General features: G+C 41.3%; 1 protein-coding gene across 2 annotated transcripts in view; it reads left to right on the top strand.

Moving 5' to 3' along the window:
- Positions 1-23,387, top strand: part of LOC146706705 (polypeptide N-acetylgalactosaminyltransferase 18-like) — a 194,890-nt gene that overhangs the window by 160,545 nt on the left and 10,958 nt on the right. The window contains exons 9-10 of one of the 2 annotated variants that reach the window (XM_085464923.1): positions 2,245-2,340; positions 17,907-18,074. In XM_085464923.1, the coding sequence (XP_085321049.1) occupies positions 2,245-2,340; positions 17,907-18,074 (264 nt within the window). The remainder of the gene's footprint in view (positions 1-2,244; positions 2,341-17,906; positions 18,075-23,387) is intronic. The other variant, XM_085464925.1, reaches the window with a different exon arrangement.

Genomic DNA, 23,387 nt, shown 5'->3' with positions numbered 1-23,387 from the left:
AGGAGATCCTCTGATTTTATTGCATGTCTAGTTCTTAGTTCTTCTTTAGTTTTGTTTCTTTGGTGTCCAGTCTCCAGTCTTTCCTTGGTGTCTCCTCCTCTCTTGGCCCTGTCCTGTGTGGTTCTTGTGTTCTAGTTTGGCTGTTGCTTGCTTTGTTTTGTCTCCCCGCTGTGTCGTGTGTTTCCATGCCTGTTATTCCCCGTGCGAGTGTCAAGCTCACGTGTCTTTGCCTGAGTCTCAGTGTTCTTATCGCTTCCTATTTTATTTTGACAGTCCCTCATCTCATGTGCGTTATGTTTAGTTTTGCTTCCCTGTTTCGTTAGTTGGATTTGTTCCGGCTGTGTTTTCCACCTGTCGCCCATCGTCTTATGTATTTAGCAGAGGTGGGACCAAGTCATTGTTTTGCAAGTCTCAAGTAAGTCTCAAGTCTTTATCCTCAAGTCTCAAGTCAAGTCTCAAGTAATGTCAGGCAAGTCAGAGTCGAGTCTCAAGTCACTGGTGTAAAAGTCCGAGTCAAGTCACAAGTCTGAAACTTTGAATTTCAAGTCCTTTCGAGTCTTTAAAAAAAAAAACAACGAAAAAATAATGTTGCAGTTATGCTAAATGTAAATATTAGACCATGTAATTTTTAAATCTGTGTTTTTCTCAACACATGACAAAATAGTGAACTTAGAAAATATACACAAATTGTGAAATTGCACCTCTTTAAAATGCAGCTCAATTAAACCTAGCTCCAAGAATAATTTTCACCGACAGTTCTGAGATAAGCTGCATGTTATTCTTGGATGCGGTTGTAGGACCAGCTTTAAAATCGCATGACAAAAATATCATACACATTAAAAAAAAACTGAATCACCAACGTAGCCTGGACAACATTTGCTAGTTAGATGAAGTCAGCTATCTCATCGTAGCATATTTATATGCATATTTATAATCATACGGTTCTTGGAGTGAGTGCATACACTCATGAAGTTTAGTAACTTCAGGTCACTGCAACAAGTCCAGGTACAGTTTACCAACGGATGGGTACAGGACCTTGAAATGCACCGTGTAGAAAGTAAAGACCATCGTACGTATCATAAGTTTACCAGTCTCACAAATCGTCTTCATAAATACACATTCGTTAACCGTTTATTAATAGGACCTTTGAGCTCAACGGTAATTAATTAGTAGTGGAAATAATTTCTGGTAACATCACAGAAATGTAGCAGTGACAATAATATTGTATGCTGTAATCGTACTGGGCAATTAGTGATACAAAAAAACCTGTTTTATCCTGTGAATAAAAGTATATGTTTTTGTCAATGTACCATAATAACAGAAGCGAAACGCAATATTGTGTCAGGACAATTCACGATTTATGCACAATAAATAAAGGAACATAGCGCGACAATTTCTGTTCTTGCTTGTAACCTATATCACCAATTATGTTAAGAAAAACGACGTATTAACTACTAAAAAACACTGACCTTCGTGTAAATGCTTGGAGCAGACTAACCTGTGAGCTGGAGTGTTCTGGGACGTTATATTTGATCTTTGAATGGCTGCAATCCAGGCCATCCGTCGCGTCTTTGTTACTTCGGAAACATGAACAATTTCTCTTCAACGACGTAATCCGATAACAACCGATCTCTTTACCCGTCGGCTTCCCGTGGCTGTCATGCGACCGGCTATTGCAGTTAATAACACAACAGCTTCTTGACATTTTTGTGTTTCTTTTTATCGCTGTGTGACTGATTTTAATTGAAAGCCTGCCTGCGCTAGTACCGCTTGCCACGAGTTCCCAGAATCCTTTGCGGTTCTACCCGTGAATGACGTCACATTTTCAATCTCTATATAATATGCATGTTAAATTTTATATTTGGGGTAAAATATCAAGTCTTTTCAAGTAAACCGGTTCAAGTCCAATTCAAGTCCCAGGTCATTGGTGTAAAAGTCCAAGTCAAGTCACAAGTCTTAGAACATTTTTTCAAGTCAAGTCTAAAGTCATAAAATTAATGACTCGAGTCTGACTCGAGTCCAAGTCATGTGACTCGAGTCCACACCTCTGGTATTTAGGTCCTTAGTTTTCCTCTGTTCCCCTTCACGTTGTCATTCCCTCCTCCTGTGTCCTGTTTGCTCTGTTATGAAATCGATTTAGACGGCAGTCTTGTCATTTTGTATTCCTGAGCTTCACTGCCTATAATGTCAGTTTTAGGTAGAGAAGCATCCCGTCTTCATTTTGACCTTCACTCTGTTTTTCAGTTGAAGAACAGCTTGAGAGACGACCTGTGTCTGGACCAAGGACCTGACACTGACAACGTCCCCATCATGTACCTGTGCCATGGTATGACGCCTCAGGTGAGTAAGTCGGCTCAGGTTTTCATTCTGCTCTCGTCCGCTCTGTCCTATCGCTTCGAATCCACGAGACACCGATAAATACTGATCGCACAGAGAAATCCCCCAAGGCAGGCTGTCAGTAGCAGATAATTAGAGTCCTCTGCAGTCTTTGTTAGTTTAAATGGGGGATTTGGAGAGAGTAGCCCTTGCATAAAGTTGCATTATGCAGCAGGGATGAGTGAGTGTTATCTTTTTCCACATCATAACAGAAAGAAGGCACAGTTAGCACGTTGTCCAATTCTAAACAGAAACATTTTGTCATTATGCACAGCTTTTTAAAGCATGGTTTGATGTTTTGCTGTTGCTGATTGCTTTGTTTCTTTGGGGGCAGAAAAAACCCTGAAAGCAGCAGACAGACGTGTTATCGCTGTGTAAAGTTTCTCTGGCGCTTCGATTGAGTTCAGCTGTGAGTTGCCTATTGTTGGGTCCATGCAGCCTGGGTGTGTGTTGCTGTCACTTAACGCTGAAAACAATGCTAATGAGAGCGGAGGTGCGTACCAGAAAACTAAAACAAAAGCTTTAAGGTGGTCAGTTTGTTTTGTGGATTCAGTGCTGCAAGCAGCTGCTTTCAGATAACGAGTAATCTGATGCGTTGTTGGACTCGGTCGGGTAGCTTTGTATGATTCACAATGCAGTATAATTTAGTAACACCTGTGATAAAGGGCGTAACCCTTTAAAGCCGGTCGGAGCGGGCTACTTTTAAATCCTTGTAGCTCTGCAACCTTGTAAGCTAGCGCAATAATTTTTTTTTGCATATGAAACCGGAGGAGTTGTACTTACATCTTATGCCATCAGCTTGTGCTAGGTCACAGTTTCCTTCCACATAAAGCTTTGCAAAAATTGCATAAAAACCACTTGCAGCAACAAAAACATAATATTCCAGAAACACGCTTTGCCGATTCAATCAGCTGTTCATAACACTTCCTACGTTGGAATAGACGTCAGCGCGAACTTTCGCTTGTCCGCCATGTCCTGCCCGAAACCGGAAGTAACGTCATTTTTGTGGAAATGTAGTTTTTTTACTATCAGGGCCTCATGAGCCTATACTGGTGTTTTTAAAAGTTATGTTTGACTTTATGACTTTCTGTGTCGTTTCTGGGATGCTTAGGACTCATATTGCACTGCTGGAAATAGTTTATTGTGATGCACATGCTGTTTTTTGCAAATCTGCATTATAATATTTATTTTCATTTTTCCTGCAGTGTATAAAAATTGGTGTATTTCAAAAATAAAACTATGAAGACACTCAAAATAAATTTCCTGTGGTGGGAAACTATTTTGTTTTGAGGGATAAGCCTCTTAAATTTCTCTAACTAGAAATATATGTTAAAAAAACAAAAACAATTTTCAATTTTTTTTGTAGTTTATTGCACTTTTTTGCAATTTGTGTAATTACTATGCACTTAATGCAGACATGTTATTAAAATTTGGGCTATAATGGTTGTATTGATGTATATCAACTTGAAATGCTCCCAAAAATGGCTCCACAGCATGTACAAATATAATACAAGCTCTGGCAGACTTGGTTCTATGGTAGGTCTTAAAGGGTTAATTCCCCTGTAATGGGAAAAATGGAAAATTGAATTTCATGGTATTTTATTTCAAATTAAGTAATTATATTTCCCTACAAATACTTAAAGGTAGGTACATTAGAGGAAGGAAACACTCATTTAGAAAGTGTTTAAAGAGTAACTGTGAAAGAGAACAACTGAAGTCACACAGACCTGATAGTTAAGTACAGCCCGTCTCTAATGTTAGATGGAGAAACATTGTTTTTCAGCAGAATTACCATAGAAACTGCACACTACGTGTAATTACTTGCAGTACCTACATCTACTTACAGTATAATTATTTCTTTCTTTCCTGTTAAACCTGACTGGTCACCCCCTCATTCTCATGTGTCTTCCTGTGTAAATATTAATAACTATAGTTAAATTTAAATGTAAATAAAATACCTTGAATTGCCATGTAGTTACAGGGGATCCACTCTTAGTCATGGGGCGTATTATAAAGTGCTACCCATAATTCTTTATATCTTCTGCCGGGCCCTGGTTAATCCTCAGGTGGGGGACGTGTGTGCAGTCAGAGCCCAGCGTGTGAGATCTAAACACGGGCGCAGTCAGCTTATCAAATCTGGCAAGAAACTATGAGATGATATTCAACTTTGGGTAATTTACCAACAGGACAGAGGCAGCTTGTTAATTGTATTCAGAAAAGCATATAAATATATGCTGCAGGTCAAATATAGGTCATAGGTCACACAAGTGTAGACCTAGAGCAGCAGTCTGGCAGGCAGACACCATACAGGGAATGCAGAATTATTAGGCAAATGAGTATTTTGTCCACATCATCCTCTTCATGCATGTTGCCTTACTCCAAGCTGTATAGGCTCGAAAGCCTACTACCAATTAAGCATATTAGGTGATGTGCATCTCTGTAATGAGAAGGGGTGTGGTCTAATGACATCAACACCCTATATCAGGTGTGCATAATTATTAGGCAACGTCCTTTCCTTTGGCAAAATGGGTCAAAAGAAGGACTTGACAGGCTCAGAAAAGTCAAAAATAGTGAGATATCTTGCAGAGGGATGCAGCAGTCTCAAAATTGCAAAGCTTCTGAAGCGTGATCATCGAACAATCAAGCATTTCATTCAAAATAGTCAACAGGGTCGCAAGAAGCGTGTGGAAAAACCAAGGCGCAAAATAACTGCCCATGAACTGAGAAAAGTCAAGCGTGCAGCTGCCAAGATGCCACTTGCCACCAGTTTGGCCATATTTCAGAGCTGCAACATCACTGGAGTGCCCAAAAGCACAAGGTGTGCAATACTCAGAGACATGGCCAAGGTAAGAAAGGCTGAAAGACGACCACCACTGAACAAGACACACAAGCTGAAACGTCAAGACTGGGCCAAGAAATATCTCAAGACTGGTTTTTCTAAGGTTTTATGGACTGATGAAATGAGAGTGAGTCTTGATGGGCCAGATGGATGGGCCCGTGGCTGGATTGGTAAAGGGCAGAGAGCTCCAGTCCCACTCAGACGCCAGCAAGGTGGAGGTGGAGTACTGGTTTGGGCTGGTATCATCAAAGATGAGCTTGTGGGGCCTTTTCGGGTTGAGGATGGAGTCAAGCTCAACTCCCAGTCCTACTGCCAGTTTCTGGAAGACACCTTCTTCAAGCAGTGGTACAGGAAGAAGTCTGCATCCTTCAAGAAAAACATGATTTCCATGCAGGACAATGCTCCATCACACGCGTCCAAGTACTCCACAGCGTGGCTGCAAGAAAGGGTATAAAAGAAGAAAAACTAATGACATGGCCTCCTTGTTCACCTGATCTGAACCCCATTGAGAACCTGTGGTCCATCATCAAATGTGAGATTTACAAGGAGGGAAAACAGTACACCTCTCTGAACAGTGTCTGGGAGGCTGTGGTTGCTGCTGCACGCAATGTTGATGGTGAACAGATCAAAACACTGACAGAATCCATGGATGGCAGGCTTTTGAGTGTCCTTGCAAAGAAAGGTGGCTATATTGGTCGCTGATTTGTTTTTGTTTTGTTTTTGAATGTCAGAAATGTATATTTGTGAATGTGGAGATGTTATATTGGTTTCACTGGTAAAAATAAATAATTGAAATGGGTATATATTTGTTTTTTGTTAAGTTGCCTAATAATTCTGCACAGTAATAGTCACCTGCACACACAGATATCCCCCTAAAATAGCTAAAACTAAAAACAAACTAAAAACTACTTCCAAAAACATTCAGCTTTGATATTAATGAGTTTTTTGGGTTCATTGACAACATGGTTGTTGTTCAATAATAAAATTATTCCTCAAAAATACAACTTGCCTAATAATTCTGCACTCCCTGTAATGGAAACAGGGTTTGGTAGTTAACAGCCTCCAAAGACTGTAAGCTGTGCAACAATATTGTGGCGTTGCTTTCTGTAGCTTGAAACAAACTCCATCCGTGTGTGCGTGCGTGCGTGCGTGTGTGTGTATTTTTATAATGCAGCTGAGTGTGTGTGGGTCTCTATGAAAACCTTGTGCGCTGTCCATGGTCCTGAAACTATAATAGTTTAATGTGAGTGTCACAAAACTTCGTTGAGGACAAATGTTGTTTGTAAAGTGTATTAACATAAATCCACAGATCAGACTGACACCCATCAAAGAGTCATTGCTGGTGTTGCATGACTCCTTTAACTTTTTTATCACGTTTATCTGGTATTGCAAATAAATTTAGACGATTGGAGAAACGTCTCTCTTCAAACACTCGCTCTAAAATCTGTGCGAGGCCTCCTCCGTGCAGCAGTAACTGCAACCATATCAAGTGCAAAAAGTTAAGATGCTTTTTCTGCGTTAAATATCACCTCAGTTATCGCCAAACTGCACGTCAAAAACGTTAGCAAATCACGTGGTTTAAATGTTCTCTTATTTTCTTGCTTGAGAAAGGATCTCCCAGAAATGCATATGCAAGAGGCTGCTGCAAAAATCTGAGCTGTCGCTTCTCACATGCAGTCTTCTCACTGCGCTCTCTTTGTAAATAACAACAGTTTGTTTTGTTTGTTTTATGCCAAAACCCAGTCTGCACTAGCACAACACGTTAATGCTTGAATCTGTTTCTTAGGAGAGTCTAAAGTTCACAAGTACATAAACTCTGGGCATGTATAATATGAGCACTCACCACTGGAATTATATATATGACAGGTAATAAGAAAAATCATAACAGGTCTCCTTTAAACACTCTAGTCAGAAGGAAGTCCAGCTGAGTCCATCAAGCTAAGAACTTAAAACGGAGGTGACTGCATAGTCACAACATCAGTTATTTTGAGCTATGGACGCCTGCCGTCACGAGTTAGACGTCTAATTACACCATAGGTTTAAAATGAAATGCAAGGAGACCCACCACCCAATAATAAGGTTCACGTTCTGCGTGCTGTTTTAGTTGCGACGGGAAACTTTTTAGCCTCTGCAGCTGAAAAGTTCTGCTCGAGTCACCGAGGCCAATCAACAACTCTATCAGCTCGCTGCAGATTTAAGGTCATTGAATTCTGAGGGGCGGTAAAGGCTACGCTCATTGCCTTCTTAATGCAGACCGGAGAAAACAATTTAAAAACTGAGCGAGCGGGACTGTGCATTGCCACTCTTCTCTGCTTTGAACAGCTCTGCAGCCTCACAAAATTAAAAATTCATATTAAATTGTCAGTATTGTGTAAAGAGGCTCACATAATCAGAAGTAGACGCCTACGTAGTGCGCTGCATCGAGGGAAGCTTTCTGACACTCCAAACCTCGCCTCCATTGTCACTAAAGTTAATAGCTTTGACCGGCGCCTTGATGTCGGAAACATCCAACTTTCTTTCTGGGTCACACTCTGTAATACAGCATCAGCTGCTGAAACAGCTGTGTTTGCATTTCCTCCCTCACCCTCCGTCTTTTTGCCTTCCATATATTCTCTCCGTTGGGGGAAAGCATAATCAGCAGGTGCTGATAAAGAAATTGAGTGGTGCCTTTTTTTTTTATCTCTTACTGGCTTTTTTTAAATCTATTTTTTAAATGTAAGAAAATGAGACGGGCAAAGCCACCGTGAAGGTTTTTGAGCGTCTTCTCATCACAATAAAAAGCTTCATTCTAAGTGTGCTGGTTTTGCTAAAATTAGGTTTGGCAGGTTGATGCTTTATGAAAAGTTGTAACATTTGCAGCATGAGTTCGGCTCAGGCTAATCACAGATAGGACAGGTTGATGCTTTATGAAAAGTTGTAACATTTGCAGCATGAGTTTGGCTCAGGCTAATCACAGATAGGACAGGTAAACAAAACTCACTTTTCCCGGTTAGCCTTGGTGAACAGATATTTAGGTGTTAAAATACATAAAATAAATAAAATAAAATTCTTTCAAGAAATTTCAGCTTCCTCAAAAGAAAAATGACTTGAAGCAAGCCATAATTTACCTACTGCTCTGTGCAGTGTCTTCAGATAACAGGGATATTTAGGGGCTGTGCTGGGATAACTGAAGATAGGAGCAGAATATCGTTACACAGTACAGAATCAGCAAAGGGGAACTAATCACTTTATAGACCCCGGATATTTAGGCTTTCAGAATCAGAGGTGCGAGTGCGTACTGCACAGAAAATGAAATGGAAGTTATTATCTATCCTGTACCTGCTGTGCTAATCATCATGGGATTAGAGAATGTTAGTATATAATGGATAAATCCATAATCTCTTATGTTAATGGATATTTTTATACACATTCATGCATGAGCTGCCACTCCTCGAATTAAACTAATGAAATTTTAGGCCTCTGTGAGTAACTCTGCTCATACAGACGCTTGGTAAAACTGCGCCGGCACCGTCCTCACTCGGGCTCGCTGGTTGGAGCCAAAAAGATGCCACGTTTATTAGACATCAGCGAGATGCAGCCCGAGGAGGCAGAGCAAAAAGCAGCAGGAAGCGTTTCATAGCAGACATCAAAGTCTTCAGTATTCCTCTGGTCTTCTGTCATGCCTTCGATACTTTTCCTTCTTTATTCTTTATTCATGCAGAATATCTTTTGTAATGTTATTCCCTGCAGTGCTTTTTATTCCCAGTTCAGATCCTTTTATTCTGATTCGTCCAGTCCTTTAGATTAGGTGTGTGGCTTTGAATACCTGATGAACTGCTGAGTGCCAATGATGCATAACGTTCCTCAATTTCCTTTCTGAGCTTTCCGACACGGAGGAGGGGAGGGAGGAAGAGAAGGATAGACGGGCAGAGGTGGGATAGAGAGGCCATTTAAGACACAGAGGAGGAGAGTGATCTCAGAGAGCGGAATTCACTGGCAAGTGTTCAGTAAAGCACTTATATGAATGTGTCTGACCACAGCTATCGACTTCATGTTGCATTCAGGTCCAGTCGGCTCGACTGTAAACAAAACCTGACTGCAGGAAAAATGTTGAGGTGAGCGGCCTTTTGGAGATTACACTTCGAGTCTGGCACAAACCAGCTGAAGCAAACCACACAAATAGTGCATTGCTGTCTTTCCCAGCTCTCAGGTGTTGTTCCTGAGATCTGCTGGAGCCACTCGGCTAGCTTGGGAGTCACTGCACCGAGTGTTCCGACTACCACTGGGACCACTGTTACCTTCACCCTCCACATCCTGTTAATGTGGATGTTGGGTATCAAAGATGCCATAGGTTCCTCATCCTATTCATGTAACCCCTTCCGCTGGGGTTACTTGTGTAGTAGCATTCCAACAGCATCCTATTTTTATCTCTTGCCCATCGATGCCATCTTGTTCCAGTAGACCACTTCTCATCAGGGTGCCCTGGTTCCTCAACACCTGACACGGACCTTGTTGATCCAGGCGACGTCTGAGCCGACATGACTTCATAGTTTTATATATATATACACATACATGCATACATATGAGAGAAATGAGGGATAGTGGAAACAGAGGGGTAGCAAGATTGAGACACGAAGAACAGAGAAGAAAAGTTAAACTAGATAAAAGGCAAGGGAGACAAATGACTACCAAAATAAAACAGGAAGTTAGAAACAATAACTAAACACAGGGGAAAAGAAACAGGAGGGTGAGATGGGACATATTGAGGGAACAAAATAAACTCTACAAACAGAAACTGGAACCAAGAACTGACGAGTGCAAAAACTACAGCAATACATGAATATCAAATCTACATAATAACTGAACCAAGAAACAGAGGAAAGCTCACAATAAACAAAAATTAATTACAATTAAACTCCAAAAACCCAAAGAACAAATCATGGATAGCAACTGTGTGTGTGTCTGTGTGTGGTTGTGTGTCTGAGTGAGAGGGAGCACAATGTGAAGCTACATCGGAGCAGTTATTTAGTTTCAACTTGTTATCACTCGTGCAGTCCAATTTTCCATTATGATTGCTTCTCCCAAAGCCAATATGCTATACAAATACACTTTAATAAAAAAAAAAGTTACATTGTTTTCAAGCAAGCTGTTATTTCTAAAGGGTGAAAAAAACTGTTTCCAGCCTGTCTGCACACACACACGCTCAAGTGTTTCTAAACATGAAACCCATCTCTGTGTCTCATTTGCTAAAGTTGGGAAATGAATGCTGTTGTTGGATCGAGGGCTAGTTTCAGTCGTGTGCAGGAGGTGCTGATGACAATATTCCTTCGACAGAATAGCGAGAAATTGCAGTGGAAATTAAGCAGGTAATAGAAATCTGATGTGAGCCTCAATATTGTGTAGCCTTGCTAAGAAGATTGGTTTGTGGCTGGATCAATGAAGTCTGAAAATTAGACCTTTGAGGCTGTTTACCCGGTGTGTGTGTGTGTGTGTGTGTGTGTGTGTGTGTGTGTGTGTGTGTGTGTGTGTGTGTGTGGCTTTCTTGCAGTGTGAACGTACTAACTAGCTGGCACTCAATTGAGTGCTTATTGTTGGACTTTGCCAGTAAGACGTCTTTTGTGGATATGTTATCACAGCTGTGGTTTACACGCCACAAAGAAGTGTAAATTATGACTGTGTGCTGGCATTCCTGTGTGTTTCTGTGGATCCACACAGTGATACTACCAGGATATTGGAGCTGTGTGTCCAGGCGGAAATGAACGAGCTGCAGGAAATCTTGGAGCAGAACTTGATGTTTGCAAGTGTCCATAAGGCAAAAACAGACATTTACAAAGAGAAACCAAGTGGTGGGACACATCGAAGCCGAGGAAGGAGGAAATTGTTTCTTCCAGCCATCACGTTTCTTTTATAACGAGACTGTGATTTAGGCGACACTGATTTATCATTTTGTGGAAAGTTGTTTGTGCGTTAAAGATTTAAGATGGAGGTATTTCACCAGGGAGTCTGTTTAACACAAAGAAACGCAAACTAATTACCAAACTTTAAAAACTCTCAGCTAATAGCATGTGGACGTGGGTGTTTGTCTGCCAGAGAAACCCAATTACTGGACTTGAGAACATTTTTAACCTTTGCCCAAATCGATGTGTAAAAACATGTTTTCTTTGTTCGTGTATCTGTGGACCAGACATGCAGCCCTCCTATATGTAACTTTCTTTATTTACAAAAAACAAAAATAAGTCGCATATAGACAAGTTTGTTTTGTGGGTCATTAAAAAGCTGCGTTTATGAAATGGAGATATGGAATGATTCTCATCACTGATCTGTTTTTAAATGACTGTAAGCCTATTAAAAGTGGGATCAATCTGATCGGTGCTGATACCGTAATGAGCGCTCAGAGTGTGTGTGTGTGTGTGTGTGTGTGTGTGTGTGTGTGTGTGTGTGTGTGTGTGTGTGTGGGAGGGGCATATAGTATGTTTCGTCGTAGGTGTCTTTAGAGAAAAACAGCCAGTGTTTAGAGTCAGCCTCATTGTTTGCGCTCTCTCTTAAACTCCCTCCTCTTCCTCCTTCTGCTCCACTCATCCAGATAAACCTCTTCATTATGTTCTGAGACAACTTTGCAGCTGTTGCGTTTGCGTCGTCTCTCCACCACCGCAGCAGATGGCTGAGGGAAACACCAGTGATTAGCCTGCCTAACTACATCCCTAACTGTCAGTAATAAGCTCACCAGGAGTCTCAGATAAAGCAAAGTCACTTTCACACTTATGTGGCTCTGCCTGCTCAGTATCATTAAGGCTGTGTCTGTGTCGTTATCTCTGGACGACCAATTAAGAAATGGACAGAGAAGTGAGTGCTTTTTTTTCAGCGTAATGATTCTAGAGATGTGCCAGTTGCACTTTTCTTGATTGATTCAGACTTTCTGAGTGCTGTACATCGTTTCCCTGCTCTCTCGCTGAGTTCACCTCCTCAAACATGTGCAGAGGGGAGCTGACAAGAGAAGCTTAATTCAAGTTTCAATCCTGTTCTAGTTATAGAGCACCAAATCACAACAACAGTCACCTCAAGGTGTTTTTTATTGTAAGGTAAAGACTCTATTCTAATACAGAGAGAACTCCATTATTAAATGACAACCTGTGAGCAAGCGCTTTGGTAACGGTGGAGAAGAAAAACTCCCTTTTGACAGGAATAAACCAGGCTCGGGGAGGGGAGAGAGGGCAAAACACACACTGTTGAAGAGAGCCAGAGATTAAATGCAGAGAGGAGAAGAAACACCCAATGCATCATGGGAATCCCCGGCAGCCTACGTCTATTGCAGCATAACTAAGGGAGGATTCAGGGTCACCTGGTCCAGCCCTAACTATATGCTTTAGCAAAAAGGAAAGTTTGAAGCCTAATCTTGAAAGTAGAGATAGTGTCTGTCTCCTGAATCCAAACTGGAAGCTGGTTCCACAGAAGAGGGGCCTGAAAACTGAAGGCTCTGCCTCCCATTCTACTTTTAAATACTCTAGGAACAACAAGTAGAGCTTGTTTGAATGAGCTTTTTATTCCACAACAGTTTGCAGTTCAGTCAAAAACGATTACAAACCTACAAAGAAAAGTTGTTGGCGTAACGTAGAGCTGATGGAATAGATCAGTCCCACAGCCTTTTGAATCAGGATCAGACAGATTTGTGAGTTACAGCTTCCCTATTTGTTAGACGAATGAAATCCAGCAGAAATATAAACATCTTGTACGTGTCTGTGTCACACCCACTAATCTAGACTCTGATAATCCAGGATGAATAGGGCTGTATGGTGCTGTAGCTCAAGCATTACAACGTCAATGTCAGCGTTTTCTATGTATCGATGAAAGTTTAGGGTTTTTTATAGTAAAATATATTTTTGTAAGGGGAGATGTGACACCATACAGCACCCAAATCTTCACTCCTACTTTTAACTCCTTCCTGTTGGATTTTTGCTTGTCAGAAAGTTTTATGTGACCTGTCCTCAGACTACAGATGTAAATTAGCAGTTATTTTGAATTTTTGTAATCATCTTGTCCTTTTTGGGGGGTATAATAAAACCCATTTTTTTGAAGATTACATTTGTGCCTGTGTGTTCCTGGTTGCTTGGATCATGACAGAAAGGAATAGATAGGAATGAGGATAAGAAAGGGAAAAGAAAAAAACACGAACATGAGCAGCGGTTCAAAATTTCTAGCAGCAGCTCGTTGATAGCATCACCTCCATCCTCATACTCACAGACATTTCTGAGGTCATTTAACTGCAGCTTTAATGAAATTTGGTGCCATCAACAGATTACATCATGGTAGAAGTTCTTGACCAACCAATTAGCATTAATTTGCAGAATGAGCATCGATATCTTTAAAGTTCTGACACATTAATAATGTTTGTGCAAAAAAAGAGAAATAAACAGAAGCAGGTGCAAACAACTATTTTAGCTGTTAGGAGAGCAGAGCTGTTTACACTACCACAGTGTGCGCTGTCCGTGAAAGCAGCCATGCGGCGCATTCTGGCAGCGGCGCAGCGATGAGCTGACGACTCCACGCGTATCCCAAAAAAACAAAACAAAACCAGAGGACAGAGCAGCTTTCTCAGCTTAGATGAACTGTTTGTGTGATATCAGAGAAACTTAGGGAACGAGTCGGCATGCACAGAGAAAAGTTTCACCTGATCGGGTAATCCTCGCTGTTTTAGGAGAATGAGGAGACGAAGAGCCCCTGTCAGTGAATCACCCATCCAATGCTGAGCACCGAGTCAGTCCTTATGGACACAAGCTGACGATGAGTGACTTGCACGAGGATGGAAAAACAGAGAGAGACAGATGGATGGTGCTTTCAGTGTGTGGGCACGCTGTTGTTCTAAAACGATGGGACGCTGTAGTCTGGTTCGCTGATTTGGCCACTTCTCATCAGTCAGTGGTTTTGACATACAGCTTATGGAAGCAATTAAAATAATTAGCTACCCAAATTCACAGCCCCTCCTCACAGTGATGACCGAGTTGAATCAGAACACGGCTTTGAAGGAGTTGACACATTTTTCCCCAGACAGGAACTGGTGAGAAAGAAGTCGTCATACTTTAAACCCCGCCTTCCTGGTGCCCTGCTCTGTTATGCTTCTCCCTATTCTCCCCTGAATAGATATGCAATGAGGCGAGAGATGGAGCTTCCAAACACATACTGTAACATGCAAACTTCAGCTCCAGCCGGCTGCGTCTGCTGGATGAATTATGTACATGTGTCTGCGGATGACAATGAAGCGCATCTGTGCCTAGAAAAACACAAATTTTACACAATTCCTAAAGTCCTTCAAATTAAAACAGCAACAAAGAAAAATTTGCCGGTCCGCACTTTAGACCATGACTAAGAACACATTTTTTGAGGCCCAATGATATATTTAAGGATTAGCATGATCTGATTGCAGTCATAACATGTTCCTGGTCACAAGAAGTCCTCACTAAGGGTCGGGGCTGAGTGGAGGCAGAAGGTTTTGTCCTCAACCTAAATCTTGAAAGTATATACAGTGCAAGCACAAAACATTATTCCAGTTGAAATAAATTTATTTTTATTTCTAATAAGGGAAAGTGGCTAAAGGGCGTTTGTGGTTAGAAACCAGTCTGAGAAAAATCACCTGGCTTTAAATGGCCATCCACCTGTCACGCTGCTCTTGCACGAGTCATAATTCTTCTGGTTACCAATAGATGGCCTTTTCACTTGAAAATATAATATCTGACTGCATCCATGAATCATCTCTGAGGTCTTCCTCTTTTCCTCCTTCCTGGTAGCTCCAGCTTCACCATCCTTTCACCAACATATCCACTCTCCCTCCTCTGCACATCCAAACCATCTCGCCTTGCTTCTCAATCCCTAACCCTCGTCCCAAACTGCTCAAGCTGTCCCTCTCATGGACTCATTTCTAATCCTGTCCATCCTTCTCACTCGCAAGGAAAACCTTTACATCGTCAGCTCTGCCCCCTCCTGTCTTTTTGTCAGTGTCTCCAAACCCTACATCAAAGCAGCTCTTATTCTCTGATTGTGTCAAACGATCTGATCAAAGAGTCCCGCCCTGTCTCCCAGATATCTCCATGCTTCCACAGCTACATCATCTGGACCAGCTGCCTCTCCACTCCTCATTTTTATATATTTGATGTTTGTCACAAACAGTTTTTTAATGAATTCAAAATGATTTTCTTTCTTAAAATCTCATCTGCTGAAAGTAAACATTAAAGACTAAAAATAATCCCCCAGCTTTCTCCTGTCCACGCTTGTTACTGTGTGCATCTGTCAGGAGAGACTGCTGTGTGTCTACAGAAGCACCGTGCTAATCCTTCTGTTCCTGCTCTTCCATAGCTGTGACAGGCAGGAGAAAGTATTAAGGCCCCACCGTTGGAGACTGAGCATCAATCTATTGACGGATGCAAATGTAATCACTCTTATTAGTGCACGTGCACAGAAAAAAAACGAGCTTTCCCTCCGCAGCACAGACATGCTCGCAGCACATGCACGCACACATCAGTGTGTGCCATTGTCTGTCTCGGGGAGTTTTTAAACAGCAGCTTAAAAGCCCTGTGGCTGGTTCACAGTGTGATAATGGCTCCTATCTAGAAATGTCCTGTTCCTGTAAGGCGGTCATCATTCTCATCAATTACCTCCTCTGAGCTCTCACACACTCCTGTGGAAACACATACACTGTGAGTCGGAGCGCTCAGCCGGTGTATCCGTTTGTTCTCAGCAGTGCCGCGTCTGTGCCTGCTATTCCACGGCTCCTTGATCTCAACTTTTTCCGCTTGTTTGGATTTCGTGTCGACCTTGATCCTTCTCATTTGCTTTACTCATGTCAAGTTGTCTGTGATTCTTTGTCTCATCTTTTTCTGTTCCGTCAGACTTGAAGGGGGGGATGCATGCCTCGCTACACGGTTTGAATTTTCAACCTACTTAAGGTTTGTGTTTGATTTACCTCACTAGACATTTTGTGGGCTTCAGAATTGGACCAACTATTGCATTCATTACCATGTCCTCATGCTTTTGCATACCTGGAAAGGGAAAGAAAACTTCCTGAGCTAGTATTCAACTGGCACCTAATATCATCCCCTGACCTCTCTTCTCCTACCTTCCACTAAATATTTCCCCCTCTCTCCTTTCTGTTTTCTTCCTAATTAGTTCAGTTACAGGTGGCTTGTTTATTTTTCACAGCAGTAAAAGTGAAAATGTTGTTAAAAGACATGGAAAATGTTGCAGGTGAGAGTAAAAAAAAAAAACACTTAGTATTCAGAAATTAGCCTACTTACAGTCCTCCCTGCAGCTAACCTCTAATAACAGAAACCCTCAGTGAATACAGGCTACAGCAGAGCTGCTTCGTTATAAAACTGAGGTATATCTGCTGTCCTGGTTCAGTTTATTTCACAGAGAGGACAGAGCTCTGTTGATCAAGAAAAACATATTTATGCCCAAGATGCAATTTACTAAAAAAAACAGAACCATCGGGTCATCGGGGATCTATTCTTGTTTTTCTGTTGTCTACAGAAAAACAAGAATTGCAATGAAATGATTAAATCCAGTTTTATAGCATGATAACAAATACTATATTACATTATTTATCACTATGATTTCCCCCTGCTTGGTACATATTAGAAATGGAAAAACTTACATCCCAACTGGGACCAAACACAAGCTACAGGAGTGAGCAGACAAAAGTGAATGATGGGAAAATCACACACAGTCATCACTTATGTAGAAATACTGATGTTTGTGTTAAAAATACTCTGATGAAGTATGGATTTAACTTCTTTGTTAAAGTAATAGTGAAAAAGGCCTCGAAGTAAAAACCGTCTCTTTGCAGGACGTTTCTACCAGCTGTTTTATTTAGAAGCTGACTGGACCTCATTATTATCACAACGCTCAGTCTTTTGCACAGCCCACTGTCATTGTTGCACTTTTCTATTGCACTGCCTTGTGTCTGTGTCGTTCTGTTCTGGCTGGTGTTGAACTGTCTTTGTTTTGCTTTTTTGCAATTTTTGCAAAGTTCTGCACACTTGCACTTGATGTGGTCCTGTGTCGATTGTCTGTTTTGTTTTTAATTTTCAGAAGAAGTGGAGTACAGTAAACATAGTACATCAAAAACAAAATATCCAGATATGGCCGACCTCGATTGTCTGTAGCGCTATGGTCTTGGAGGAACGTTGTCTCGCTGCACTGTGTACTGTACCACTGCACATGATGGGAATGACAATAAAGCCACTTGACTTGATTATTAATTATTTAAAAAGGGAACATATTCCAACTTAACTTCTATTCCTAATGAATGTACTCAGCCCAAATAACAAAAATGTGTTGAGGTCACGTTTTCAGGTTTTTCCACAGAATTCTGTAAGAGCAGAAGTCTTTATGCAAACACAGGTGTCGCCCCCTGGTGGCCATTCGAAAGAATATGAGCTTAACCCCTTAACACCTGCCTATCATATATGATGCATACATTCTTATGAGTATTTGAGACTTCTAAAGGCCAAAAAAAAAAGAAAAAACCTAAATAACTAATGATGTCGGTCTCCAGTGCGCTGCACTTTCAATACACCTTAAAGATACAGACAACTTTTATGTTCAGCTGGTCTGTCTTGATTTGTCAAACGTTTTATTACACTGTAGTCTAGTATTGCCATGACTGTTACTCTGAAGCTCCTACGGGTGTTTTGCCTCATCACTGCACGCCTCTGTTTCCCAGCAGAACGTGTACTACACCAGCTCCCAGCAGCTTCACCTGGGAGTGCTGAGCCCGACGATCGACGACGACGACAACAAGTGTCTGGTTGACGTGAACAGCAAACCCAGGCTTCTGGAGTGCAGCTACGGCACTACTAAGCACATGAAGCTCACCTGGACATTCACTCAGGTGAGCTTTGAGCACGTATAAACAAAGATGGCCGACTGCAGCCAAACGAACGCTACGTGGTTGTAACAAACCCCAGATGTGCACGCGTTCTGCCCGTTTCAGGGGCATCCTCTGAATGTTTCCAGGCTTTGATCTCCTTCCTTTGCCTTTTTGATATTCTGTATGTTGCTGTAACTTCCTGCTGCTTTTTGTCTGCTGGACCAAATCTCTGTGGATCCTATGCTCTTTCTTTTTTATTCAATAATTGAGTGAGATTCGTGCTTCTTCCTCTCCACTTTGTCTCCGGCTCTTTAGAAGCACCCGTCCTGGTTTTGTTAGAGCACGGATCATTTTTCCTCTATTCTGTGCGATTTTAAAAGCACATCTACTTCCGTTGCATAATGAGCTTTCACACGTCCACAATTTCTGACTTTTAACAAGCCTCTTTTATTTTTATCTTCACACTTTTAATGTTGTCTTAAAATGTGACAGATAAGTAGAAGGAGCTGGATAATTAGTAAAAAGAAGACACTACCGCATTCACGCCGTTGGCATCTGGTCTGTGTGTGCATTTGTAAGCTTCATCTGTGTGTACGTGGACTGTTTTCATCCCAAACATCAGACTGAAGGTGGGGCGTATTTATCCATCATTCAGACCCGTCCTTTCCTCGATTCTCATCCAGTCTTCTGAAAGGCACAGTACCACCTCACCATCCAGTTTCCTGACTATCTGTAGTTTTACTACCAGGCACTCTGGCAGGGGAATCAGCCCCTAATTAGCATCGGCCAGATTCAGAACTCTCACTCCCAACTTAAGTCAGAAGTCAAAGAGATGAAGCCCATTAGGCACAACCCCGTGGGGGGGGTTCAAAAGAGAACTTGGATTTCTTCATAAAAAGTATGGTGGGGAAGTCAAATAAGGTCCCCAGAAATGTTAGGAAGTATAAAAACTTCAGAAGAGACGGAGAGGGCGAAACCTTAAACGTTCACTTCACCAGCTGATCACGTTTTTCAGGCCAGATTTTCCATCTCACTGAAAAAAAGAGTTAAAAGTTAGCGTAACAACAACTGTTACATCGTCTGATCCTCTTTCCATTAGCAGTAATGCACTCATTTGTTTACCAGTGATGAACTGGATATGGATTTGCACCAGTAATGGCCTCATTAAGAGTCGATAATATATTTGCAACTATAATAATTCTCAGTCCCACAAAGTTGAATTGCATAAAGTTATACATTTCTTGTACAAACAAATTTGCAGAAGAGAAAAGAGCTTTCCAGTTATCCTTAAAAAGTAACTTCCTTCTCCTTATTTGCTCCAAATAGAGAAATTATTCTATTGTCATTTCTTATGGAGATTTTACACTGAAAAACAATAAGTAATGTATATGTAATTACACTGGATCAGTAGTCATTGTCAGAAAACACCAAGCACCACGTTTTAAATCCTGCAGTTCTTCTGGTGGCCTCGGTCACATCATCCTGGTTTCTAAACCATTTCAGCCTTTATGGTTAAATTTCCTCTTTATGAGCTAATCAGAAGCTCATAACTGGATGTTTCGATGTGTCCAAGTAGTTTGAGCTTCAGTTTTGATGAGTAAAATTCTACTTTTCAGGTTTTACTCGCCCCAATCAACCACGGCAGATGGCCCCGCCCCTCCCTGAGCCTGGTTCTGCTGGAGATTTCTTCCTATTAAAAGGGAGTTTTTCCTTCCTGCTGTCGCCAGATCACTTGCTTATAGGGGGTCATATGATTGTTGGGGTTTCTCTGTTTTCTCTGTAGGGTCTTTACCTTACGATATAAAGTGCCCTGAGACAACTGTTGTTGTGATTTTGCTGCTGATTTTAAATTTACTTAATACTAATATATCTGTGTCTGTGGATTGCACTCATATAGTATATTGATATAATATGCTGTGAAGTTAGCAAGCTTTACCTGATGAGCTGCCTTTCTATTTCTATTTACTTTCTAAAAGGAGTAATCTGATTGTAATGAAACTTTGAAGCTTCAAAATATTCACAAACCTGGTATGTCCATCTTTTGTATACAGTCTCTGGATAAAGCATGAGATGTGTGTTTCTCTTCTCATAACTCCAGAAGTCATTCACAAAGTGACCAAATTTAACGCATCTGATAGGACAAAATGATACATAACACCATTTTACATCCAAAAGTAAAGTCTGGACAGACATGGATCTAAACCAACTGGACTAAATTCATGAAACTGAGATGCAGTAATTCTAATAACAGAACGATAGCCTTGTGCTACAGCTGGGAGTCAGATTAATAATAGATTGATTGTGTCTGAAAAATCAAAGCACTGAGCTACACTTAAAACAAAAAAAATCTCTATTGAGGTAGCCTCAAAGTTTGATCAAAGATTTGTCCCATGACACGTAGTCAGAAAGCTACTTGTTAGAAATATTATTTTATTGCAGCTTTAGCTTCGAGCCATAACACATGCATGTTTTAGTTGTTTTTAAAAAAGTAATTAGAAAAACATGAGCAACATGTGCAAGTTACTGAAGAAGGTGCCCATCATGATTTATGCTTATCAGCTCATGCTAGCAACCTAAGCTCAAGCTTGGATTATCCCACCATGTGTTTCACATCATTTTCATTTTCATGTTAGAAACCACACTGTTGTTCTCGCCTCAGGGTAGACACTAATGCCCATTAGCTTTCAAAGTGAACTAACAGCTGTGGTTTCAGGATGTTTTTATTAGCAAAGAGGCTGCTGACACTTAGTCAGCATCAGAGCAGCACAGATACACGTTTATATGCATTTGTTATGTATTTTTGGTCTCTGAAATTGACAGTGTTGTTGCAGGAAAAGCTTAAAGAGTGTAGATTGTGCAGCTGACAAAGGGCTCTGGTTTGTGAAGTCTCCCCTGCTCAGAAGTACATGTTTAGACAAAGAGTGAGCAAGAGGAGGTATACAGAGAATCTCACAAGTGAACAAGTGCAAAATGAAGAAAAGAGATGAAAGAAAGAGACGAGGCGGGGCGAGAAAATAAAAGGAAAGAACGGCAGAGGCTTGTGGCAATGCTGGAAAGAAGCGAGGCGATGAAGCGAAGCAGAGACGGAGGGAGGCAGCAATTCATGTGAAGCGGCCAGTCAGTATTTGTGAATTATTGATAAGTAGATCTTTTACAATATTGAACTGAGCTTAACCCCAAGGCAGCAGCCATCAATACAGTGAAACAGAGCAAGAAGGTCTGGAAGAAAATCAAAAACTTATGTCCGACAGCAGCCAGTGTTTTGTGATAAGGGTGAATTTTCTTACATCAGCTTTTTATTTTGTTGCTCTGCTTTTATTTGTCCCTTTATGGGCACCATTTACCTTAGGCTAACCCAGTAAAAAGTTTCATTTGGCAAAAGCTGAGCTGCTGGCCAACGTTCTTTAGGCTGACTGCACAGTAGAAGAGCAACACCAGAGCGTTTCATCAGGCGGGCGGGCGGGCCGCTCTGAGAGCTTCCTGAGCGAGGCTTGATCGCGTTCAGATGAAAGCGGAGACATCGAGAGAGTCGTTCTTAGAATCAGCCATCGTAAACTGTATCCATCCAAACTGAGAAGTGAACACAAGGCTGAAAATATGTACTAACAAACATAGTTGTCTTGATTAGTGTTTTCTGTCTGGCGCTCACTAATTTAGATCGTGGTGCATCTTTAGTGCAGAGTCGTACTGTTTAATCCAAGCCTGTGAAAGATCTCAGTCATGTCGGATCATGTTCAGTTGATTACAGTCATTTATGACTCTGATGAGCAGCTCATTCTTTACTCTCTACAACAACAGCTGTAGTTTGGGTCACTAACATTTCACAAACTTTTCATTTAAAGGCTGTTTCTGGACTTATCTTATTGACATATTTGCAAAGTGGACCCACTAAGAATGCACTGTTATAAGTCATTTCTAGCCTCCTTGTCTGCTCTCTGTATATTAATGCTGATTCATAACAAAAAAATAAAGCATGTAAGGACCTCCAGTGCAGCTGTGCAGGTTTTCCAAGGGTCGCTCGCAACACTTGATCAGGAAACCCTTCTTATCATATCTATATATTCTCTCAGGTACACATTTCCTGTGCACAGGGAAACCCCCTTTCTTGTCATATTTAAGGCTGTGTGATTGTTGCAGTAAGTTGGGGGTCCAAACGCAGGACACATGAATAACACCAAGATGAGAAAACAAGAGGTTATACACGATCTGCAGCATGTAGCTATATGTGAATGTCTCAACAAAGCACAAGGGGACACTGAGACAATTCAAACAAAAGGTAATGAGGGAAGTGGGAGCAGCTGGGAAACAGCTGCAGACAACTAACCAAACGAGATGGGAAAGTAAATGGTAAATGGACTAGTTCTTATATAGCGCTTTTCCACTCTTCTGAGCACTCAAAGCGCTTTACACAACTTGTGCATTCACCCATTCACACCCATTCGCACAAGCACAACTGACATTCACACACATTCATACTCCGATGGATGCATCGGAGAGCAATTTCGGGTTAGTATCTTGCCCAAGGATATTTGGCATGCAGACTAGGGGAAGCCGGGAATCGAACCACCAACCTTCCGATCAGTAGATGACCTGCTCTACCACCTGAGCTACACCTGAGCTCGGCGTAAGACACAGAGCACACTTACCAAAATCAAACGAGAGAGAAGTGACTGAAGATGATTAACGTGACGCAATTAAACAGGAGAACCAAAGACAAAAGACTAACACAAAGACAAGAGTGAAGGAAGGGAAAAGAAAGAAACGTGAACCTCAAAAGCTTCTCAAACCCAGAAGGAAATATAGACCTAATAGAAAGACCAATCATAGACCTACCAAAGGGACTATGACAGTTTTAGCATAGATTCTGTGTGTGAGGAAGAACCAAAACCTGCTAAACTCCACATGAGGAGGATGGTGGACTGTTACAGTGACTCTTTCACATTATCAGAATACTTAATAATCTCTGAGGAAATGATGAGATCACTCTCTGCCTCTGACATTTACTTGGTTACAAAGTTACGTTTCCATTTTCACGTCATTTACATGTATGAGCCCAGCAATGGTGCCGAACCACTCTAGCTTTCAGGCTCCGCTCATCACTTTCAGCTGTTGGGGACTCCTGTTGGGTCTGCTGGACTAACCTGCAAAAAACTGATACTAAGGGAGTATCTGATGCATCACAATGTGAAGCTGACCCGACCCGTTATATGCTGACAACGTATGTATTTAGGAGTTGGGTGTGAAAACGGGTCGAACCTTCTTGTTAGATAAGTGAAGCTGTTCCAACATGAGTGCAGAGAGACGGGGGTTTAAAATAATATTCTTTTTGTCACC

This window comes from Copadichromis virginalis, linkage group LG7 (genome assembly GCF_057382275.1).
Source record: "Copadichromis virginalis isolate Kocher_CV1m ecotype Utaka linkage group LG7, C_Virginalis_male_GT1.1, whole genome shotgun sequence".
NCBI lineage: Eukaryota > Metazoa > Chordata > Actinopteri > Cichliformes > Cichlidae > Copadichromis > Copadichromis virginalis.
The sequence above is the reverse complement of the archived record's forward strand: the minus strand, read 5'-3'. Positions and strand labels throughout refer to the sequence as shown.